Raw genomic sequence first — 19,917 nt, forward strand, 5'->3', positions numbered from 1 at the left:
ATTTTTAGTGTTTGTCGTTGTACTCATAAGTGAATATTTACCTCCAAATATCTCGGTAATGTGACGCTTTAGGGTACTATGTTATGAGACATTTTTTGTTCGTCTATGTGTCCTCTATCCATACATACCACTTTAATCGTGCGCCGCGATTTTGAAAAAAAATCAAAATGGCGGCAGGTCGATATGCCAGCGTCCATACAAAAAGTTTCAAACCCCTTTATTTTTCATGTAGGTAGGTAGTTACAAGGTAACGGAACATGTGTAAAGGTCTAAAATTATTTATTTTAGTTTAAAAATGTACAATATACAAATATGTATGTAACAATGATTTTGAATTGAAGTGACCAATAAAAATAATTTACTATTTACATGCGGTTTATGCAGGTAGACCATGGTAAGTCGCGGAAGAATTCTAATCAATACCCGCGGCCCCATCACTAAAGCGGCTCGACGGAATACAGTGGGGTTTTAGTCGGTAAGAATCCGACATAACCCACGGCTCCTTCCCCGGGGGCCGTGGGTATCTTTGGAAGATTTCCCCACTATAAAAAAAAAACCGTGAAACAAATAGATACTTATCCCATACATCTTTTAATATTTATTATCAACATTTAAAATGTATTAAAATAATTATAAATTATACAATATGCCGTCCCTTTCATCTTACTTTAACTGTATAAAAGGGGAGACTGCGTGTACCCCACTGATGTTTAAAGCCACGCGCGAGATGAAAAAAGCTTCGTTGTTTGTTTGTATTGAATTTTACAGTTCATCACCTTTTACTGTTTAGTGTAAATATAATGGTATACTTAAATGTATTATGAAGATATTGGTATTGAATATTTTCTGTCCTTAAGAATGTTTCTCTTGAATACAGAATAAGCGGATACATGTATCTGTTTTTGCCTCTTTTAAAAATTATCTTTTAGAAAAATAAAAAAGAATATCCTTCATGTACTACTACAAACTACTACTTCCTACTCGCCACTATAAAAATAAAAACAAATACCTGGGATAGTTTCTCTGTCTTCGCCTGGGATGAAATAAAAACAGCCTATGTCACACCTACCTGAGCCGAGTACTGACTTCAGAAGACTACCCTCTTCAAAAATACAAAGTCATGTCGTGATTAATCATCATTGATTGTGGATTACATCATTGTGCAATACATAAAAGTGTGTTGATATCATAAACAGTTGATAAAATTTTATTATGTCTAGGTATCTTTTTGTCACATTAGCACAATTTAGAAGTTTATACTAATTGACGAACACAACTTAGGAGTTAGGTTACTAGAAATATCTATAAAAATCTAAAGAGTCAAACGAAGCGGACATTACAAAGAATACTTACAATAATTTCCATATACGATACTGGTACATAGTACTTACATTGTCATACAAATTTTTATTACGTTAACTGAACAAAGGTCCCTTTAGAAAAAAGTGACATGCAAATAAAGGGTCATTCGACTGTCCTTTCCCACATAAGTCGGTCAAACTGGTTTTGGACGAACCCTTTGTAACTACATGGACCGTTTTAAAAGGAACCTTTGTCCAAAGCTCGTTTGACCAGTTTTAGTGAGAAAATCTTTCAGTAGTTATGTAATGGATAAGGCAAGGATACTGAGACAAGTCTTTTGCTGTTACTAATAATTATTATATTACTAACTTAGTTTTACTCAATTACGTTTTATGGTTAACGACAAATCTAGATAGTCTGGTCAAGTTATTTCATAAAATAAGAATGAAGTAACCTTAGGAAGTAACAAAATTTCCTCCACCAGAAAACTGGTAGATACCTACTTCAAAAGCTTTCAAAAGATTACCAAAAATGAAATATCGATATTCCACAGGATATTCCCCATCATATTTGGAAACAGTGAAATAAATAGTTTTTTCGTAATTTTCACCTCAAAGTTTCATCAAAATTTTCTTTTGAATTAAAAATTATAATATGTAGAGACGGAAGCATGAGACTTTCTCAATAATATGTACTTAAAAAAAATGTGATTGAAGGATCTATATTCTATAGGATTAATAAAATAATAATTGTATGGTAGGTACAAGCGTATAAAATATTGTTTTTAAATTTTAATTACTAATAATTGCCGTTCGTTCGATGAATTCATAAAAAATACCTAGATATGGATTGTGTTCACTTGACTTTTAATTTTTAATTTTTATACGGTTTCATAGCATAAAAATGAGAAATTTTTAATAATGTAACTAACTAAGTCCTACGTTCCATTTTTTTTATATTTCTTTTTAAATATTTAGAATAGAATAATTTATTCAATGAAAGCTTTTTAATCTGTGTATTCAAGGTATATTCATTAATTTTTTTTATGTTTAAGTAGAATGTAAAAATTGATAAATAATAATGTGATATTTTTATCCTTTTTTATCTTTCTAATATAATCAGTTTAGTATAAATATTATATTATGCCATGTATATTTTTTATGTTGCTATAAAAATTAACGCCTTTTAAATAACAATAGCAATTAATATTTCGCTTGTTTAATTTCTGTTGTGGTCAGAAAAGCATTGAATTTAATGTATGCAAATCGTAAGAATAAGAATGTTATGATAGTCGATATAAAAAGGTGCATAAATCAAGAAGGGAATGAAGACCCTTGCGATTAAAAAAAGCGACAATAATAGGCGAGCTAAGGTGGTCATATTTGCTCCTGTATTGCATTTCGAAACAGTGTTAGTGTAGTGCAGGACTTTATCGTGATCACATTAAACTTTTACATTTTATATTTAGAAGTTGCAATAGGTTAAAGGTCGACAGTGAAAGTGAAACACAGTAAATCTGGTGAATTTTTTTTATTTAATTTTATAAGGTAAGTTGGATACAATGAAGGATGATGTTTTTATTCAGATAAATAATTGGTTATTACATTATAATATATGCCTCACATTTTTCAATATTATAAACGTTAACTATATTGGTATTAATGTCATGATAATGAAGGTAGTATACAAATGAGTTGATGTATACTCTAAGGTATTTAAGGGTCGCCAATAGTTGCCAATCAATGAAGATAAGTTACGTGGTTGACTTGCTTGGTTACGTGTAATTTTTTTTTTGGTTTTTTATACATTTTTTTTCTTTTTTTTTGGTTTTTTATCGATTTGCGATCCTCCGTCTGCTTATTCTGGCTCGTTCATCCTGAGGCGGGCGAAGTCTTCGAAGACAATGTTGTCCTCTTCCTCGTTGGTGTATAGAGAGTTCTCGTAGCGGTGTCGCTCAATGGATTGCATCTTCTTCATGGCGTTGAATCGCTGGCGCTCAACAGATCCTAGAATGGATAGATTTAATGAATACAAAACGTTTTTAAATAGGAACAATTCTATTGGAACGATGCCTTACCCTCAGCAGGGTGAAGAAGTTTGAATGGCACATCGGTAACGAGTTCGCCTCCAAGAGTACCGCAGTTCAGCTTGACACGAACGGAGTAGGATACGACAATACCAATAGCGTCAGCTGGGCATTTGCCTTCGGTCACAAGGGTGGAGCTGGCCAAGTTGACGTCATCTTCCTTCAGGTGTCCGTCCAGAGCCACACCTGTTTCACGAAACAAATATTTAATGCAATGGTTTGATATGGAAAGAAAATTGAAATAATTTTTCATGTATATTGTTTACCGCGGATGTCCTTGTTGCTGCGAGCAAGGGGTACCAAGTAGAAGCTCTTGGAAAGGCTGGCGCCGGGGGTGACTGGGCAACCTTCACGGCTTTCCAGGGAAGCGACGTGGCGGCTGAACTGCGAGTTGATCATGGTGATTTCAACGTGTTGCACAACCATGCAGCGGATGTTGCGGACCGATTTCCTGGAGTTGTTGGAAACGATGATGTTCGCGCAGATCTTTTCGCCATGGTAGTAGATTTCCTTGTCCAAAGTGACTTCGAGGCTGATCTTTCCATTGCTGAAAGTGAAGCCCTTGCTGACGAGAGAGCTAGGAAGGCGGCGGCCTCGGGAGGCAGGTGCGTGTTGAAGCTGTAATGAAAAAGGAAATTTAGTAGTACAGTTTAGAAAGCGAAGTAATTGATAAAGTTGTATTCAAGACAACCTTCTTGATCGCCAAAGTGACCGAGCTCCTCTTGTGGCTCTTTTGGTCTTCGCTCTCGGCAACGTAAGTGCGGACGCAGTATTCAACGCCCATGGGCTTGCCCTGGTCTTCATCGGATGCTTGCAGAGTTACCTAACATTGAATGAGAACCGATTAATAAATAAAATCGATGAATTATTGAATCGATAATAATATGAAATAGGTTTGTGAAATGATGTACCCTTCGTATCCTTATCTTCATTTGATTGCTTTAAGTTAATATAAATAAATTTATTACCGAGCTTGGGGACATCTCTGGGAAGTTGAAGGTGAATGGGAAGGCGTTAGGGCCCAGTTTCTTCAGAAGTTTCTCCTGGACGGGTGTCAGTTCCATTTTGTTGTTGATCATTGGGACGACCTGTTCCGTACCGATGACCATTTCCTTGGAAAATTTGACTCCCATAACCTCATCTTCCTCCCTACCATAGCGGTAAGTGGTCACGAGCTGCACAGATACAAATAATTTTAAATCCAGGGAATGCACTTCACTTATCACAAGATGCACAGAACGTCACTATTTCACAACACTTTTATACCTGGCTGTAAACTTTCCTTCCTTTCAGGTAGTCGGTGTCAACGACCACCACTCCATCGATTGGATCGCAGTAATCTATATGATCAATGAAGTCACGCTTGCCAAGGTAAACCGTAACTTTTCCATTGGGGGTGGTTTTCTTGAAAACCTTTACGGCAACCACAAAGATAAGGGATAGGTAATCAAGCATTTTGCTTGGGGAGAGTGATACGAGACCACAGGAAAAATTGAACTTAGTATACTTTCGTATTTAGTTGGATTGTTTTTGGAATGTTTAGGCTGTGAGGCGTTCACCAGAAGTGATGAGCCTAGGCCTCTACCACCTATTTATACTAGCAACCTATGAGGTTTCCTGAGAATAAAGTAGCAACGTAATGAGATTTAACTCGTAGGAGACAAATTGGATTAAACTCGTATGACGTTGTTTTGTAACAATATAATCGATAAATAGTACACAACACTACTCTGCAAAAAATTTGGAAATCGGTCAAGGAAATGTCAAAATGACGTGCGTGTTTTGACAGTTCCAAACGGGCTAAATTTCGAGGAAAATTGTTTTATTTACCAAGTTTTAAAAATAAATAGCACTAATAATCCAATTAGAATCTTATATGATAACGATTTAAGGTTTGAGGGATATCATAGCGCAAGTAACGACACGAGACTATGTGAATGTGTTAGTATTTAATTTTGTTTATTTCTGTTATAGTATGTAATCGATGTATTTCACTGGTCCTTTATACTGTAAACTGGCAGTATAAAGTTATTTTAATATCATATAAATTATTGTATTCTAATTGCATTTATAGATAAAGCACATTTTTCATGTAAGAATGTGTAGTTTCGCATATATGTTCTAGTCCTTTTATTATAGATAAAATCTTTTTAGAAAATTCAATTACTAGCAAATATTCTCATAGTTTTTTACTTGATGTCTGGCTTATACACGTATGAAGCAAAAGGCTAACCATTTCGATGTCTTATTTCTAAAAATGCCTCTGTAGCTTAATACAAGGTTATATACTTATTAGTAATTTGATATAGCCTCCAATAGTTATATCACTAATTGGTGTTATAGTAAACAAGCAGTTATTTTGGTCAACAAATTCAGATATAGTTGCTATTATTAAAATAATGTTAAAAGTAATGAAATTGCGTGTGCCTCATGGGTTACTCAAATATTAGCACCCACAAATGAAATATCTTTCATTATTTTTGTTAATCTTATAGTTCAAACTCATGTTGTACATTCTTATATCATTCAAAGTATATTATCAATCTAGTTTTGGTTACATAAAGTTAACTCATGTTCTTATATGATTCGAAATAAAGAAAGATAAAAAATAAATAAAGAAAAACTATCAAAATTCAAATTCAAATTAATTTAATACTTGCTTGAACATGTATATTGTCAATCTAGTTAAATTTACACCAGCATTTATCATATTTCAGCTACACCCTCAGCATGCCCACGTTCCTGACACCTGGCCGGCATGGCTACAGTGTTAGATTCTCCAGAACTCGGCCAGATGCCCTTGCAGTGGCTACTAGCCAGTACTATGGCCTGGCTGGTGGTGGAACATTGTTCTTCCTGGAAATCGCTCCAGATGGAACAAGTGTGCTGGAGTTACAGAAGTTAGAATGGACGGATGGATTGTTTGATGTTGTGAGTATATGTTGTTACTAGCTGTGCCGCGCGGTTTCACCCGCGTGGCTCCGCTTGTGTTGGTCTTAGCGTGACGATTTATAGCCTATAGCCTTCCTCGATAAACGGGCTATCTAACACCGAAATAATTGTTCAATTCAGACCAGTATTTCCCGAGTTTAGCGCATTCAAACAAACTAACAAACAACCTCTTCAGCTTTATAATATTCGTATAGATAAGATTGTATGGTCTATTACTGGTAAAAGACAGAATAAATGCATACAGAGTTTTTCATGTTTTAGTAAATGTGTTTACAACTGTGATTTCTTAGTTTGATTCTTAGTAAAGATAAAACATAAGTTCTTTCCTAGTTTCTGGTGAAGCCTTAATACATATTTGCCCATAAATCAATATCTGAACATTACAAATAGAAACTGGTTCATATTATGTATCTCTTCACTTTTCTATCTTAATGGTTGATGGACAGAAAATATTCAGAATCTTATATGAAAATTCAAAGTGTTATCCACAAACTTATTTGATATACTTTCACAGAAAATATTGTACAGTTAAAACTATTGTGTTGAAATAACAATAGTTATATAGAGTTTGAAAAGAAGAAGTATTAATAATTAAAATGGTCAAGTCTTATAGTATTCAACAGAAAACATCGCTTACCTTGTATGAAAACTAGTTAGGTACTAAACTTATTTGAAACAAATAATTTCATATTTGTAAAAATAAAAATTTAATTGGATATTACCATTTCTATTGAGTAAAGTACCATATACATACACATTTTCAAGCATTATTTTTATCATCATATTTGTGAGTTCCTACTCATAGCCTTCTTTTTTATGAAAAAATCTCACAGAACATCCTAGAATAACAAGAATTTTAAGCCTTCCTTAGTTACATACAACATTCTTCTGTTATATAATGTAAAGTTAAATCTAATTATAGATAATAAATATAGTGTATCATAACACTATAAATAAATTTATGAAATGCCCCACAAATTAAAACATGGCGTAACATAATATTTTCCAATATTTATTAAAATTTCCGTTTAACTGATTGAATCCCATTAAAGTTTATTGCATTAGGTCACGATTGAGAACAGAGTATAGTAGGAGTAACCTTTTGAAGCCCTAATAGTGCAGTTATGTGAGAGCTTGACGTGGGCCAGTAAGAGGCTTATCTTTTCATTTACCTTCATTTAATTTTGCTCGGTTCAACCACATGGTTTTAACAACCTGTTTTACATAAACTATATAATAATTGTGTGTTAAATTAGTATTGGTTGAGGGTAATTTTGAGGTAGGTCCCTTAGGGAAATTAGGGATTTTTTTTATGATGAGGGAATGATTGTACATAAGCATATACCCAGGTCTTCTATATCTTCTAGGCTTTCAATTTGTTTTTTAGTCTCCTCTAGTGATTGTATCTATGGGTTTTGAGTTGGCATATAGAAAATAAATAAAACATAGGGAATAACTACAGTTTTAACAATTGTTATAAAGCTCAGAGTCCCTTTATGTAGTTAGGCTTATAGCAGTTCATATTATATTACAACATTCTGATATTTTATATTGCAGAAAGTGACAAATTATTACAGACTAAATTACAGTCTTTTCTTTATTGTAATTCATAAACAAAAAAATAAAAAATGTGGTTATTTTTTTAAACCTATACAGCATTTGTGGCTGTGTACTATGTTGAATAACGCAAGAGCTATCTTATCCATTTACCATGTGACTATAGTAAGTTATGTGCTGATACTAATTTTAAATGCTTATATAAAGCAAAGTAAAAATAATAATTTACTAGGATTAGGCTTCCCAGAGAAGCCTTGTTATGTAAATGTGTTTCGAGTTGGTATATTATAAATATTTAATGCAAAAAAACAAGTCTTGTGAGAGTTGCCTATGTTCTTACTTGCACATATAATTTTAATATTTTTTCGGCCAAGAGACTAAATAACCGAGACTTGATTATCGGTATGGTACCACTGCCGTTTACATTCACTTAACAGGCCAGGTTAGGCTGCAAGCAACCCTAGGTATAAAAAATGTGTGTATGTAAATATAAATTCAGGAAAATAAATGTTTCTATCGTGTTTTAAATCTCTTATAACATGACTGGTACGCCGGACTACGGAGCATATAAAATGTTTTATTATTGTTGTATGTAGAATGTACTGATAACTTTTTCAGACGTGGTCTGGCACAAGCCAGCGCGACTGCAACGTTTGCATTATATATTTTTTTCAATTTGGTAACACTACGAGTTCGAAAATCATATTAAAAGAGGAAAAATATTTTGATCTATCGCATTTTTATATTTGCAGACGTGGTCTGGCACATCAGACAGCGTCCGCGTCGCTACGTGCGGGTCCGGCGATGGAACGGTCATAAAGTGGCGCGTGGGGAGCGCGGGACCTTTCCCATTTACATTTTATTTAAGTGGCTTAATTATGTCAATTGTCATTAGGCATCATAACTTGTCGAAAGAGGCGTTTTGTATTTTGTTATTGTTGTATAGAATGTACTAAATCTCTTTCAGACATGGTCTGGCACGTCAGACAGCGTCGCCGCGTGTGGTTCAGGTGATGGTACGGTCATAGTGTGGCGCGTGGGTTGCGCGGCGCCGCTGCGTGTGCTGCGCGCGCATCGGAGTGAAGTCTGCTCTGTGGACTGGTTGCGGACACATCTGTTGAGCGCGAGCTGGGATACGACGGTGAAATTGGTGAGTATTTTTGTTTTAAATAATTTATGTATGTATGTACTATGTTGCATGTTTATGAGTTAAAGTTGTTCGGTTATAAATTGAGTGTGTTATTTTATGCTATTTGTTTATTAAATAATTTTTTTGGTAAATATTTAGTGTAATAAATATCAATTCTTTGTTATTAAAATATGTATGATAGGTATGGTTTATTGAAATGTTATATGGTTGTACTGTACTTAAACATTGCATTTTATTAAATGCACATCATTTATATAATAGGTTGTTTGGTTATTTCCATTATAATTGTTTTTATAAATTAAAACAATAGTTATATCGACATTTCAGCTGGGTCATACCTTCTATTTTTTATTATTTATTAAAATAAAACTGGTACATAATTCCTTGAAATTCTTGACCGATGTTATTAAAACAATAAAGATTGAGTTAATGATGTATTTTACGTTACTTTTATAAAAAAAAAAAAAACTAGTTATTGTATCGCTAATTAGAAAATTCTGCCTAATACACACGCGCAGGCAGAGTTTTGCTTTAGGACATTTTCGCGATTGATTGTGAATAGTTATTTATTATTCACTCAATTGTTATGAAGCTAAAGATAATTCTATGTTTGTTTTTTTAATATCTATGGTCTTTAATGTTTCATTCTAATAAGCCTGACTGTCGTTTGATTTTATTTTTATAGTCTGTGGCATTTCCCATATATGAGCTTTTTATTAAAAAATCCAATAAGAATTAAGGCAAGTGCTTAAAATGCACAATATTTGTGTATAAAGGACATTTTTACTTACGGTATTTTCGATACTAGCCGCAAGGTGACTTACTTAAGATAGAGATTTGTAATAGTAAAAAAAATCTAATCAGTCAAGTAGTTTTTTTAGTTACTTTAATTGTTATACTGGCAGAATAACTAAAAAAAAATCAAAACTTTTGTTTATAATTATAATATTTTTTATCGATTTTTACTTTAAGAATTTTATATACAAATAGTAAATCAATCAAGAAACGTATATAGATCAGTAAAAAAAACTAATAGATCAGGTGTACCACAAGGAAGTGTGCTCGGCCCGTTTTTATTTCTCTTGTATATTAATGACCTACCGAAATCAGTGAAACACAAATCAGTTTTATTCGCAGACGACACTACCCTAATTGTTAAATGTACTGAAAAGGAAACGTACGAGAGAGATATAAATGAAGCAGTTAAAAATATTGTAAAATGGTTAGAAGACAACAATCTTAAAATTAACTTATTAAAAACAAAAATAATTCAATTTTATACTAAGAATTGCTCCAAAATAAACCTAAATATAAAGTGTGATAACCAAGTAATAGAACAAGTAGATCATCATAAATTCTTGGGTGTTTTGTTGGATGAAGGTCTAAAATGGAACAAACACATTGATTACGTTTGTGACAGAATTAATCGTTTCGTTTACGTATTACGGCGTCTAAGAGATACTGTTTCTATGAATGCAGCAATAAATGCTTATCATGCCTACGTTTCCTCTGTACTTTCATATGGAATCATTCTTTGGGGACAATCTTGTGATGTGCGGAAGGTATTTGTCTCACAAAAAAAATGTATCAGAGCTCTGTGCGGTTTGAACCAAAGAGACAGTTGTAGACCTCTGTTTAGTAAATTACGGATCCTTACTTTAACTTGCATGTACATAAGAGAAGTATGTTTATTTGTAAAATATCACCCGGAATACTTTAAGAAGAAAGGAGAAGTAAATTCGCATATGTTGACAAGATACCAAAACAAATTACATTTCCCAACGTGTAGAATCAATAAAGCTAAAAACAGTGTAACATTTATGGCTATTAAAATATATAATAAAATACCGGACAATTTCAAGGAACTACCAGTAAATCTTTTCAAAAATAAACTGACGAACTGGTTAATGGTAAAACAATTTTATGACATTGAAGAATTTATGACTTTGAAGTAGTGTAAACTGAATTGTGTGTGATAAGTGAAGTGTGTAGTGATATAATCGTGTAAATCGTAGTGCGTTCGCGTAATTGTGAAAATTGAATTGTGTGTACATTTAAATAATTAAACTAATCAACTTTCTTTTTTAATATTTGCACACCCAATAAATGGGTAGAATGTATTAGCCACATAATATTGTAATGAAAACATCTATAATTTGTAACTACATTCTTGCAAATAAATATAATTTGAATTTGAATTTATAATAAAAGAAGTGCTCAATAAGATTTTTTTAAATATGTTATGCATAAGAACTATAACTTTTAACGAAACTTAACTAACAATATTTTCTCACTTTTTCTCTCATGAATTAATACCATAACATCAATAAATTGAGTCTTAAGATATGCCAAAAGTACACCAACTCATCACCAATCACTAATCCACATACGTAATTGGATTGTTAAATGTAATTGCACCATACAAAAAATGTAAATTACGATAAAATTGTCATGTAGTTAGGATACGAAGAAAAAATGTTTATATTTTGCCTGTTATACGAGCTCTATGGAATTCACAGTACTTATGCAAATTTATGTAAAAAATATGATTTACTCGCCCTAATGACTAGCTTCTAAATAGCCACATTATATTGCATGTAATTTGAGAGCAATTAAATAATGCAAGTGAGTGAGTGGATGTAATTTTTTTATACCTACCAGTACCTACCAACAACAATGTTGCTAATTATGTACTACCAAGACGTTTGTTAAATAATAGTTATCTATATCGGCATAGCGATATTATCGATGTACTTTATTAACCGACTTCAAAAAAAGGAGGAGTTTATCAATTCGTCCGGTATGTTTTTTTTTTATGTATGTACACCGATTACTCCGAGATTTCTGAACCGATTTACGTGATTCTTTTTTTGTTCGATGCGGGATGGTGTCGAATTGGTCACATAAAAATTTTATTCGGATAGGTCCAGTAGTTTTTATTTTATGAGCATTTTTGTCTGTATTTGTAAATGTTGCAGGTGCAAGTTTGAAGTCGGTTGTTTTTAACGCAGTTATCTACTTGTTTTGTATCATAATATGAAGAGCGCATTTTCTTTCTTTCTTTCTTTCATTTATATAAATTATACATTTTGTGCATTGAACCTACAGTCTTACAAATAATACAAATTAATTTCTTCCATTTTCGAATAGATATTATCATTGGGACTATCGATGAGAGTTTAAAGTTTGCATTTATTTAATACCATAAATCGCTGTTGTAGACAGAGAGAGAGAGAGAGAGAGAGAGAGATCTAGCTACTGTTTGATTGAATGAACGCGCTTGTCATTCAATAGAATAGCGCATTCAACCCGATGACGGTGACATAGATATCCCTACAAATTGATAAATCTATATGAAGTTGATGAACCATATTATCCATATAACATTAAGTATGTGTTGCCGGTTCTTCTCCATAGATATTGCTTTCCGAATCGGTGGTAAATGTTAAAAATTTAAAATATGTTATGACGATTCAAAATTGCGTCTAGAACAAGTCTAATTGAATAAATAAATGTTTGAGTTTGAGTTTATAAATGAGTATTTTTTAAGAATAAAAATCGCATTAGTGGTAGCGCGCACGAGTAACTTTGTCTCCGCAACTATTTTGTCTTCGCAACTATTTTGATTCTCCCACCCATGGGCTAGTATGAAAGTGCGCGCACGTAGCGACGCAACTCCCCATACAATTGATGGGAGAGACAAAATACCTGCGGAGACAAAAGCTGCACTTGTGCGCTAGCTCTTAGATAATATTATTATGTGTCTTACGTTCCCCAACCATTTCAGTGGGACCCCGAGTCGGAAACATGTCTCAATACATTCTCGGGTCACTCGCAGCTGGTTTACACGGCCGCGTTCTCACCACACTCGCCAGCAACATTCGCGTCGGTGTCAGGTGATGGACACCTCAAGTTATGGTCCTGTACAGAACCTTCTCGACCAGCGGCTGTTGTTAAGGCGCATGATGCGGAGGTAAGCTCCTATGGGCATGCGATAATAAGTTTTGAATAACGGTACATTTTTTTGTATATTTTCAACGTATAAATAAAATACTGAAAGAACTTACCTTAACTATTAGTATGCACCAACTATATTACCATTTTTTAAATCTTTTTCTTATTTTGATCAAATGTCAATATTATTTGTTATCTTTCGAGTTTACTTGATAAATATATCAGACAGTTTATCAAATAAAATTAAATTGCAGGTATTATCCTGTGATTGGAGTAAAGCAGAGGCGCACGTGCTAGCGACATCTGGGTCTGATGGACTCATTCGAGGCTGGGACCTTAGGAGACTTACAGCACCTATGTTCACGCTTAAAGGTATGATATTAGAATTTTGTGTTTTTGAATGAATGATTAAGGTTTTTTTAATAAAAAATAAATGTTTTTGTTGTACTATTCTTTTATTTCAAACTCAACAAAATTTTATTCATTTAAACTTTTAAAAATGTTTATTGTTAATAGCTGTTAATTTGATCGACATACGAACTTATTTGCAAAATGTACCAGTTAAAAGTTAAATCTTATAAAGATCATTTTAACTGAAAAATTATTATGTAAGAAATATATTATACTATATTATTTCCCAGGATGTGAGTGCGCTGTAAGAAGAGTTCAATTTTCACCACACGCGTCTTCAGTAGTCGCCGCTGTGTCATATGACTTCACTACGAGGTAAGAATTGCATAGTACCTAAATCAAATCATTGTATTACTAAACTACTTACTTCATTGATACATATATAAATTACTTGGGCGAATTGTATTCCTGTAACTTACTAATTAATCATTGTATCTATTGGTGAAAAATAGGTGAGGGCCCTATTTGAGTTTATTTCGAACAAAATTATGTGTTATTTTACGTCTGTTAAGCTAGAAAGGTCAAGTCAGCAGAATCACTCGTATTATATCTCAAAATTTGGTGCTCATTTAGTGCTAATTTAGTGCTGATAACAGATATTTGGTGCTGTGATAGGAGGACTAAAAATGAGAACACTGCTAACTTTTCATTAAGCTAGCAGTGTACCATTCGTGACCGCGCTATGATACAGTTGGAGCGAGGGGCACATCTGCTAATAATTTAGTGCTCAATTAGTGCTGCCTGTACAAGCAAACAGATATTAAAAAAAAATTATCAGTTTTAAAAAATGAGAACACTGCTAACTTTTCATTAAGCTAGCAGTGTAACATTCGTGACCGCGCTATGATACGGTTGGAGCGAGGGGCACATCTGCTAATAATTTAGTGCTCAATTAGTGCTGCCTGCTTTTCGATTTTTGAAAATCTTCGATTTGCTTAGCGAACAGTTGAAAAATGATTTTTTTTTCTGTAATTTTTCTGGGTTTACCGATAGTATTAATTGAGCACTAATTAGTAAGTCTAATCAATTTCACCACTACCGATTCTAAAGTGATCTTTCAGCTCTATGATTGCTCGTATCGTTATGTTCGCAGTTATGTAATACTAAAAAAACTGAAAAAAATTGTTTTTTGAAAAATCTGTTTGCTTGTACAGGCAGCACTAATTGAGCACTAAATTATTAGCAGATGTGCCCCTCGCTCCAACTGTATCATAGCGCGGTCACGAATGGTACACTGCTAGCTTAATGAAAAGTTAGCAGTGTTCTCATTTTTAGTCCTCCTATCACAGCACCAAATATATGTTATCAGCACTAAATTAGCACTAAATGAGCACTAAATTTTGAGATATAATACGAGTGATTCTGCTGACTTGACCTTTCTAGCTTAACAGACGTTGTTATTTTGTTGATTTATAAGTTAAGTTAGAGACCTGCCGAGTTTGTTTGTCGTGCAATTCTAGAATATGGGACCAAATCTTTAAATATTTTTTTTCCAGTGTTTGTTTGTTTTTATAATGAAAAATTATTCTGTCTATTCAAATTCAAATATCTTTATTTGCTCGTATATGGTTCATAAGGGTGTTACATAAAAACAATTTTTATCGCATATACTGCCATTTTAAATGGCGTGCAAAAATTTACATTAATTTGTAAATTTTTGCATCGCCCATTTTTGCAAGTGACTACTATCAAGCTGATTTTCCGTTTGTAGCTTTATTTTGATGAGACACCGAATAATTTCATGTACGAAACTCTCGATTATGGTAGCTAACAGAGATAACAAGGATAAATTTTTTTGATTTGATGGTTCTCAAATATTTATTACGCAATTTGTAGGACAATATGTCTGTTGTATTATATAAACATTAACTAAGTGAAAACAAAAAAATCAGCTTGTTAGTAATCATTTATGATGACCTCGTTATCGATACACTTTGGAAAGGGGGACTCTTTGAACAAACCATAGATTTTGTAGGACAAATATTTTTTCGAATAATTTAGGTAATTATGTTGAGATTGAACAAAAAAAAAATTCATTCAGTTAGTAATAAATATCAACCATCAAATCAAAAATTTTTATCCTTGTTATCTCTGTTAGCTACCACAATCGAGACTTTCGTACACGAAATTATTGGGCGTCTCATCAAAATAAAGCTACAAACGGAAAATTAGCTTGATAGTAGTCACTTGCAAAAATGGGCGATGTATCCTGAACTATTATCAAAGAAGCTCATATTTTTTTTAACGAATAAAATAATCATAAATATTCCAGGATATGGGACGTAAAGCGCGGTTGCGAGCCGCTAGAAACGATCCGGCACCACTCGGAGTTCACATACGGGCTCGACTGGAGCGCGTTACGGCCGCACCGCGTGGCCGACTGCGGGTGGGACTCGCTCGTGCACGTGTTCACGCCGCGCTCGCTGGCGGCGTACTGAGCGGGGGCGTGTGTGTTGTGAGTATATATTGTTTCTTGCCCGCATGCGTCTGGATCTAGGCATCGTAGTATATGTAGCAGTAGGAGAGACTTGCTCGTGCACGTGTTCACGCCGCGCTCGCTGGCGGCGTACTGAGCGGGGGCGTGTGTGTTGTGAGTATATATTGTTTCTTGCCCGCATGCGTCTGGATCTAGGCATCGTAGTATATGTAGCAGTAGGAGAGACTTGCTCGTGCACGTGTTCACGGTACGCTCGCTGGCGGCGTACTGAGCGGGGGCGTGTGTGTTGTGAGTATATATTGTTTCTTGCCCGCATGCGTCTGGATCTAGGCATCGTAGTATATGTAGCAGTAGGAGAGACTCGCTCGTGCACATGTTCACGCCGCGCTCGCTGGCGGCCTACTGAGCGGGGGCGTGTGTGTTGTGAGTATATATTGTTTCTTGCCCGCATGCGTCTGGATCTAGGCATCGTAGTATATGTAGCAGTAGGAGAGACTCGCTCGTGCACGTGTTCACGGTACGCTCGCTGGCGGCGTACTGAGCGGGGGCGTGTGTGTTGTGAGTATATATTGTTTCTTGCCCGCATGCGTCTGGATCTAGGCATCGTAGTATATGTAGCAGTAGGAGAGACTTGCTCGTGCACGTGTTCACGCCGCGCTCGCTGGCGGCCTACTGAGCGGGTGCGGGCGTGTGGTAAGTTTTTATTTAGTACCCTACACACTGACCTCTATAACTATACGCTGGACTGGCTATCACATACAAAATGACAGCTATTTGCTGTGCCGATTCAAAGCGCCCCCGGTGAAAGTTCTGAGAACTAATAAGATTACAAATTTCGTCGCTTCGTTTTGTTTACACAGGTTTAACCTCTGGATAATCTGAGTCTGAATCAAAAATAGTGTCGGTAATATTTCTATCATTGTAGTCGATATCAGAAAAGTTTTTATCGATGATAAACCATTTGTTTTACATCACAAGTATTAGTTCCATTCCCCCTCACTGGCCTCACTGTTGCCGTCAGCGCCAAAATGGCGATTTTCAAATAGGCACAAAAAAATGACAGCAGTAGCCTGTCCAGCGTATAGTTATAGAGGTCAGTGACCCTACAGCACTACGTTGGTCTTTCACGCAGGCCTCGAATCTGCTCTTGGAAGCTACACTCGTGCACGTGTTCACGCCGCGCTCGCTGGCGGCGTACTGAGCCGGGGCGGGTGTGTGGTGACTATATAATATATTGTTTCTACCCGCATTCGGCAATTGGCGTTGTAGCATAGGAAATGTAGATGCTGGTGGGACTCGCTCGTGCACGTGTTCACGCCGCGATCGTTGTATATCGCTTTTATGAATAATGATAAATTGCCCCTGTACCGTCACTGTGTTAAAAAGTAGACTTATCTCTTTAGAACTTGAAATAACTATAAAACATACTTTGAATTTTAAAGTTGTATATTTTTATTTTCAGATCTTCGTCTGGGAATTTATACCGTCTAGTGACGTCTAAGGCTGTGGAAGCAAGTGGAGGGTTGACTATTTTGTTTGCTGGTTTCATTTAAGTTGTATTATTTTTATTTGTTTCACATAAAATCATGTAGTTCAATCTCTGATTCAGAGTTGTGACGTTATCAGATGCAGACTACAGTCCAAAGTCCAAATCAAGTGACGTGAAGTGTTTCGATAATCCGATAGGGGGCCATCAATAATTTAAATGAATGTGAAAATAACAGAGGAAGTTTTGTGACGTCATAAGCCAAGATTGCAATAAGTATTAAAATAATTTCTAAGTCTAAAATTTATGGCGTCACAGTAAAGTTAATAAAAAGCCACCACTCTGTTTCTTTCATTCTTAGGTAAAATAACTTGAGAGTGGAAGAAATGGAACCATTGTCGTATACTAGTCAAATAGACTCATAATCACGCTCAAAAATTGTCCGAAACAAAACTCTGCTTTCGCGTGTATTAGGCAGAGTTTTCTTATGAGCAATGACGATAAGATAGACTTTGAACATTACTAACCAGAAAGAAGGTATTATGATTTTGAGTCTATTGCTTCATACTTCATAGTATGTCAAAGAACAAAACACTGTTTAAATAAGTAAATGTTAAATTAATTTAAAAAAATAAAGCACCCCATGGATGGCTCTAACTGAATTTTTGAAAAAAAATCCAGCATTTTTTAGTTATTAACGAGAGATCTTTAGTATAATTTTTATGTTCATTTCTTTTTACGAATCTGTTTTAGTATGATCTTTTTTGTTATTATTTGTTAAAATTTTGGGAATGGAAATTAAAAACAGGGAGATGAATGAATTTCGGTGGTTGGAGTGTAAATACAATTTATATTTGTTAAATATTTTATAATTTTTAGATGTAAGTCTTTATAAGCTATTTTTATTGCCTGTTAAAGGTTATTGTATCGTCTGTTTTATTGTTGTATTTTATTATAATTCTGTTATTATTAACTTTAACATTAGTTACTTACGAAAATGAACTTCAAAATTAAACTAACTTTCCGGTCGTGGCTTCGCTTAGTTAAAAGTTATACACTATAAAAAGTATCAAAATACTCCAACGTGGGAGATCAAACATTGTTATATTTGTAAGTATTCAATAAAAAATCGCATCGCAAAATCGCAATAAAAAATCGTTATTCTCTAACGGTGCATTTACATCAAACGAACATGGAGCTAGAGCTAGAGCAAGAGCATTCTTTCGTGTTCTTTTAGTGTAAACGAAAACTTTTATTAAGTGTTATTCAGTATTAGAACATTGCACAGAATATTTTCAAACGAACTAAGAACAACGAAAGAATGCCCTACGCCTGTTTACGAGTGTAAACGCACGCACACAAATGCATTTGCTCGTTTGATGTAAATGCACCCTTACATATTATAGATTAATAATAACAGAATATTGATAACTTTTAAATGTAACAAATAAATTAATGAATTTTAGCATTCCAGTATAATCGTTTAATATTTTATGAATTGTATAAATGTCGATAATAATTGCTTATTTTGTACATAATAAATCTATTTATAATGTTTAACCTATGATATTATTATTATTGTCTAATATTATGTACTATATCACCAGCACAGTATTGGTTTTTCTGCCAATATTATAATCAAACTTAAACATTTATTTATTAACCGACTTCAAAAAAAACGTTTACGTGATTCTTTTTTTATTCGATGCGGGATGGTGTCGAATTGGTCCCATACAATTTTTATTCGGATAGGCCCAGAAGTTTTTATTTTATGATCATTTTTGTCTGTATTTGTAAATGTTGCAAGTGCAAGTTTGAAGTCGGTTGTTTTTAACGCAGTTATCACTTGTGAATCGTCAAAATATAGAAAAGTAATTTACTAAATTAATAATTTTAGTAAATTTTTATAAAGCAATGGAGACAGAAATATCATTCGTAACATTTTTTTTTTCATTCTCATTCTCAACGTATATTTTTACATATATTTACTAGCGGTCCGCCCCGGCTTCGCCCGTGGTACATGTTTACGTTTTCTCTACATAAGAACCATCCTCGTACTTCAAGGAATATAATAAAAAAAGAATTATCGAAATCGGTTCAGCCGTTCTCGAGTTATGGAATTACAACGAAAAGTGGCATTGATTTTTATATATTAGATATATGCATAATATAAAGCATTTTTGGTTTAATTCAGGTTTGAAGTAATTTTCATGAATTCATTTAGCTTTTCTACCTAGAGTTCAAAAGTATTACAACATAAGTATTTGAGTTTTTGAAGTGAAACTTCTTTAGGCGCGTTGAGAGACGCTTCAAGGCAATACCGTCATAGAGTAAGGCGACGATTTTCGTATCTTTGAATCTTGCCATAGAAGTTTCACTTCTGACACGTGTTTCAAGGCACCTTTACGTCGTATTTCATTTAAACTAAGAAGAAAAATATTATTATAAATTGTATTGAGTAAAAAAAACAATCATGGTTATTAAGTGTACTATTTTTGGTTACAATAGATGACAAGAAGTTAAGCGATTTTTTTAGATACTTAGTCTATAAATAATTTTCCTGTTATTTTTTATTAATTGTT

General features: G+C 34.0%; 2 protein-coding genes across 2 annotated transcripts; one reads left to right on the top strand and one right to left on the bottom strand.

Annotated features, from left to right (window-relative positions):
- Positions 1–2,817: 2,817 nt before the first annotated feature.
- Positions 2,818–4,966, bottom strand: LOC123692734 (arrestin homolog). The gene is made up of 6 exons (XM_045637510.1): positions 4,655–4,966; positions 4,357–4,563; positions 4,080–4,211; positions 3,655–4,006; positions 3,380–3,574; positions 2,818–3,308 (listed from the first exon to the last, which is right to left on the bottom strand). The coding sequence occupies exons 1-6, from the start codon at positions 4,841–4,843 to the stop codon at positions 3,160–3,162; spliced, it is 1,224 nt and encodes a 407-aa protein (XP_045493466.1). The 5' UTR covers positions 4,844–4,966; the 3' UTR covers positions 2,818–3,159.
- A 212-nt stretch (positions 4,967–5,178) lies between these two features.
- LOC123692704 (peroxisomal targeting signal 2 receptor) lies at positions 5,179–18,993 on the top strand. Its single transcript, XM_045637477.1, has 8 exons — positions 5,179–5,329; positions 6,106–6,319; positions 8,865–9,047; positions 12,835–13,020; positions 13,256–13,373; positions 13,643–13,727; positions 15,685–15,867; positions 17,312–18,993. Exons 2-7 carry the CDS (start codon positions 6,119–6,121, stop codon positions 15,848–15,850), a joined length of 939 nt encoding a protein of 312 aa, XP_045493433.1. The 5' UTR covers positions 5,179–5,329; positions 6,106–6,118; the 3' UTR covers positions 15,851–15,867; positions 17,312–18,993.
- Positions 18,994–19,917: the final 924 nt, after the last annotated feature.

This window comes from Colias croceus, chromosome 6 (genome assembly GCF_905220415.1).
Source record: "Colias croceus chromosome 6, ilColCroc2.1".
Classification (NCBI taxonomy): domain Eukaryota; kingdom Metazoa; phylum Arthropoda; class Insecta; order Lepidoptera; family Pieridae; genus Colias; species Colias croceus.

Bases quoted from the DNA above. Each gene is read 5' to 3' on its own strand.
- LOC123692704 (XM_045637477.1), top strand. From the start codon at position 6,119: ATGCCCACGTTCCTGACACCTGGCCGGCATGGCTACAGTGTTAGATTC. The intron at 6,320-8,864 runs GTGAGTATATGT...AATCTCTTTCAG, and splicing joins CGGATGGATTGTTTGATGTT to ACATGGTCTGGCACGTCAGA. The intron at 9,048-12,834 runs GTGAGTATTTTT...CAACCATTTCAG, and splicing joins GGGATACGACGGTGAAATTG to TGGGACCCCGAGTCGGAAAC.
- LOC123692734 (XM_045637510.1), bottom strand. From the start codon at position 4,843: ATGCTTGATTACCTATCCCTTATCTTTGTGGTTGCCGTAAAGGTTTTC. The intron at 4,007-4,079 runs GTTGTCTTGAAT...TTTTCATTACAG, and splicing joins TCACTTTGGCGATCAAGAAG to CTTCAACACGCACCTGCCTC. The intron at 3,575-3,654 runs GTAAACAATATA...TTCGTGAAACAG, and splicing joins CAGCAACAAGGACATCCGCG to GTGTGGCTCTGGACGGACAC.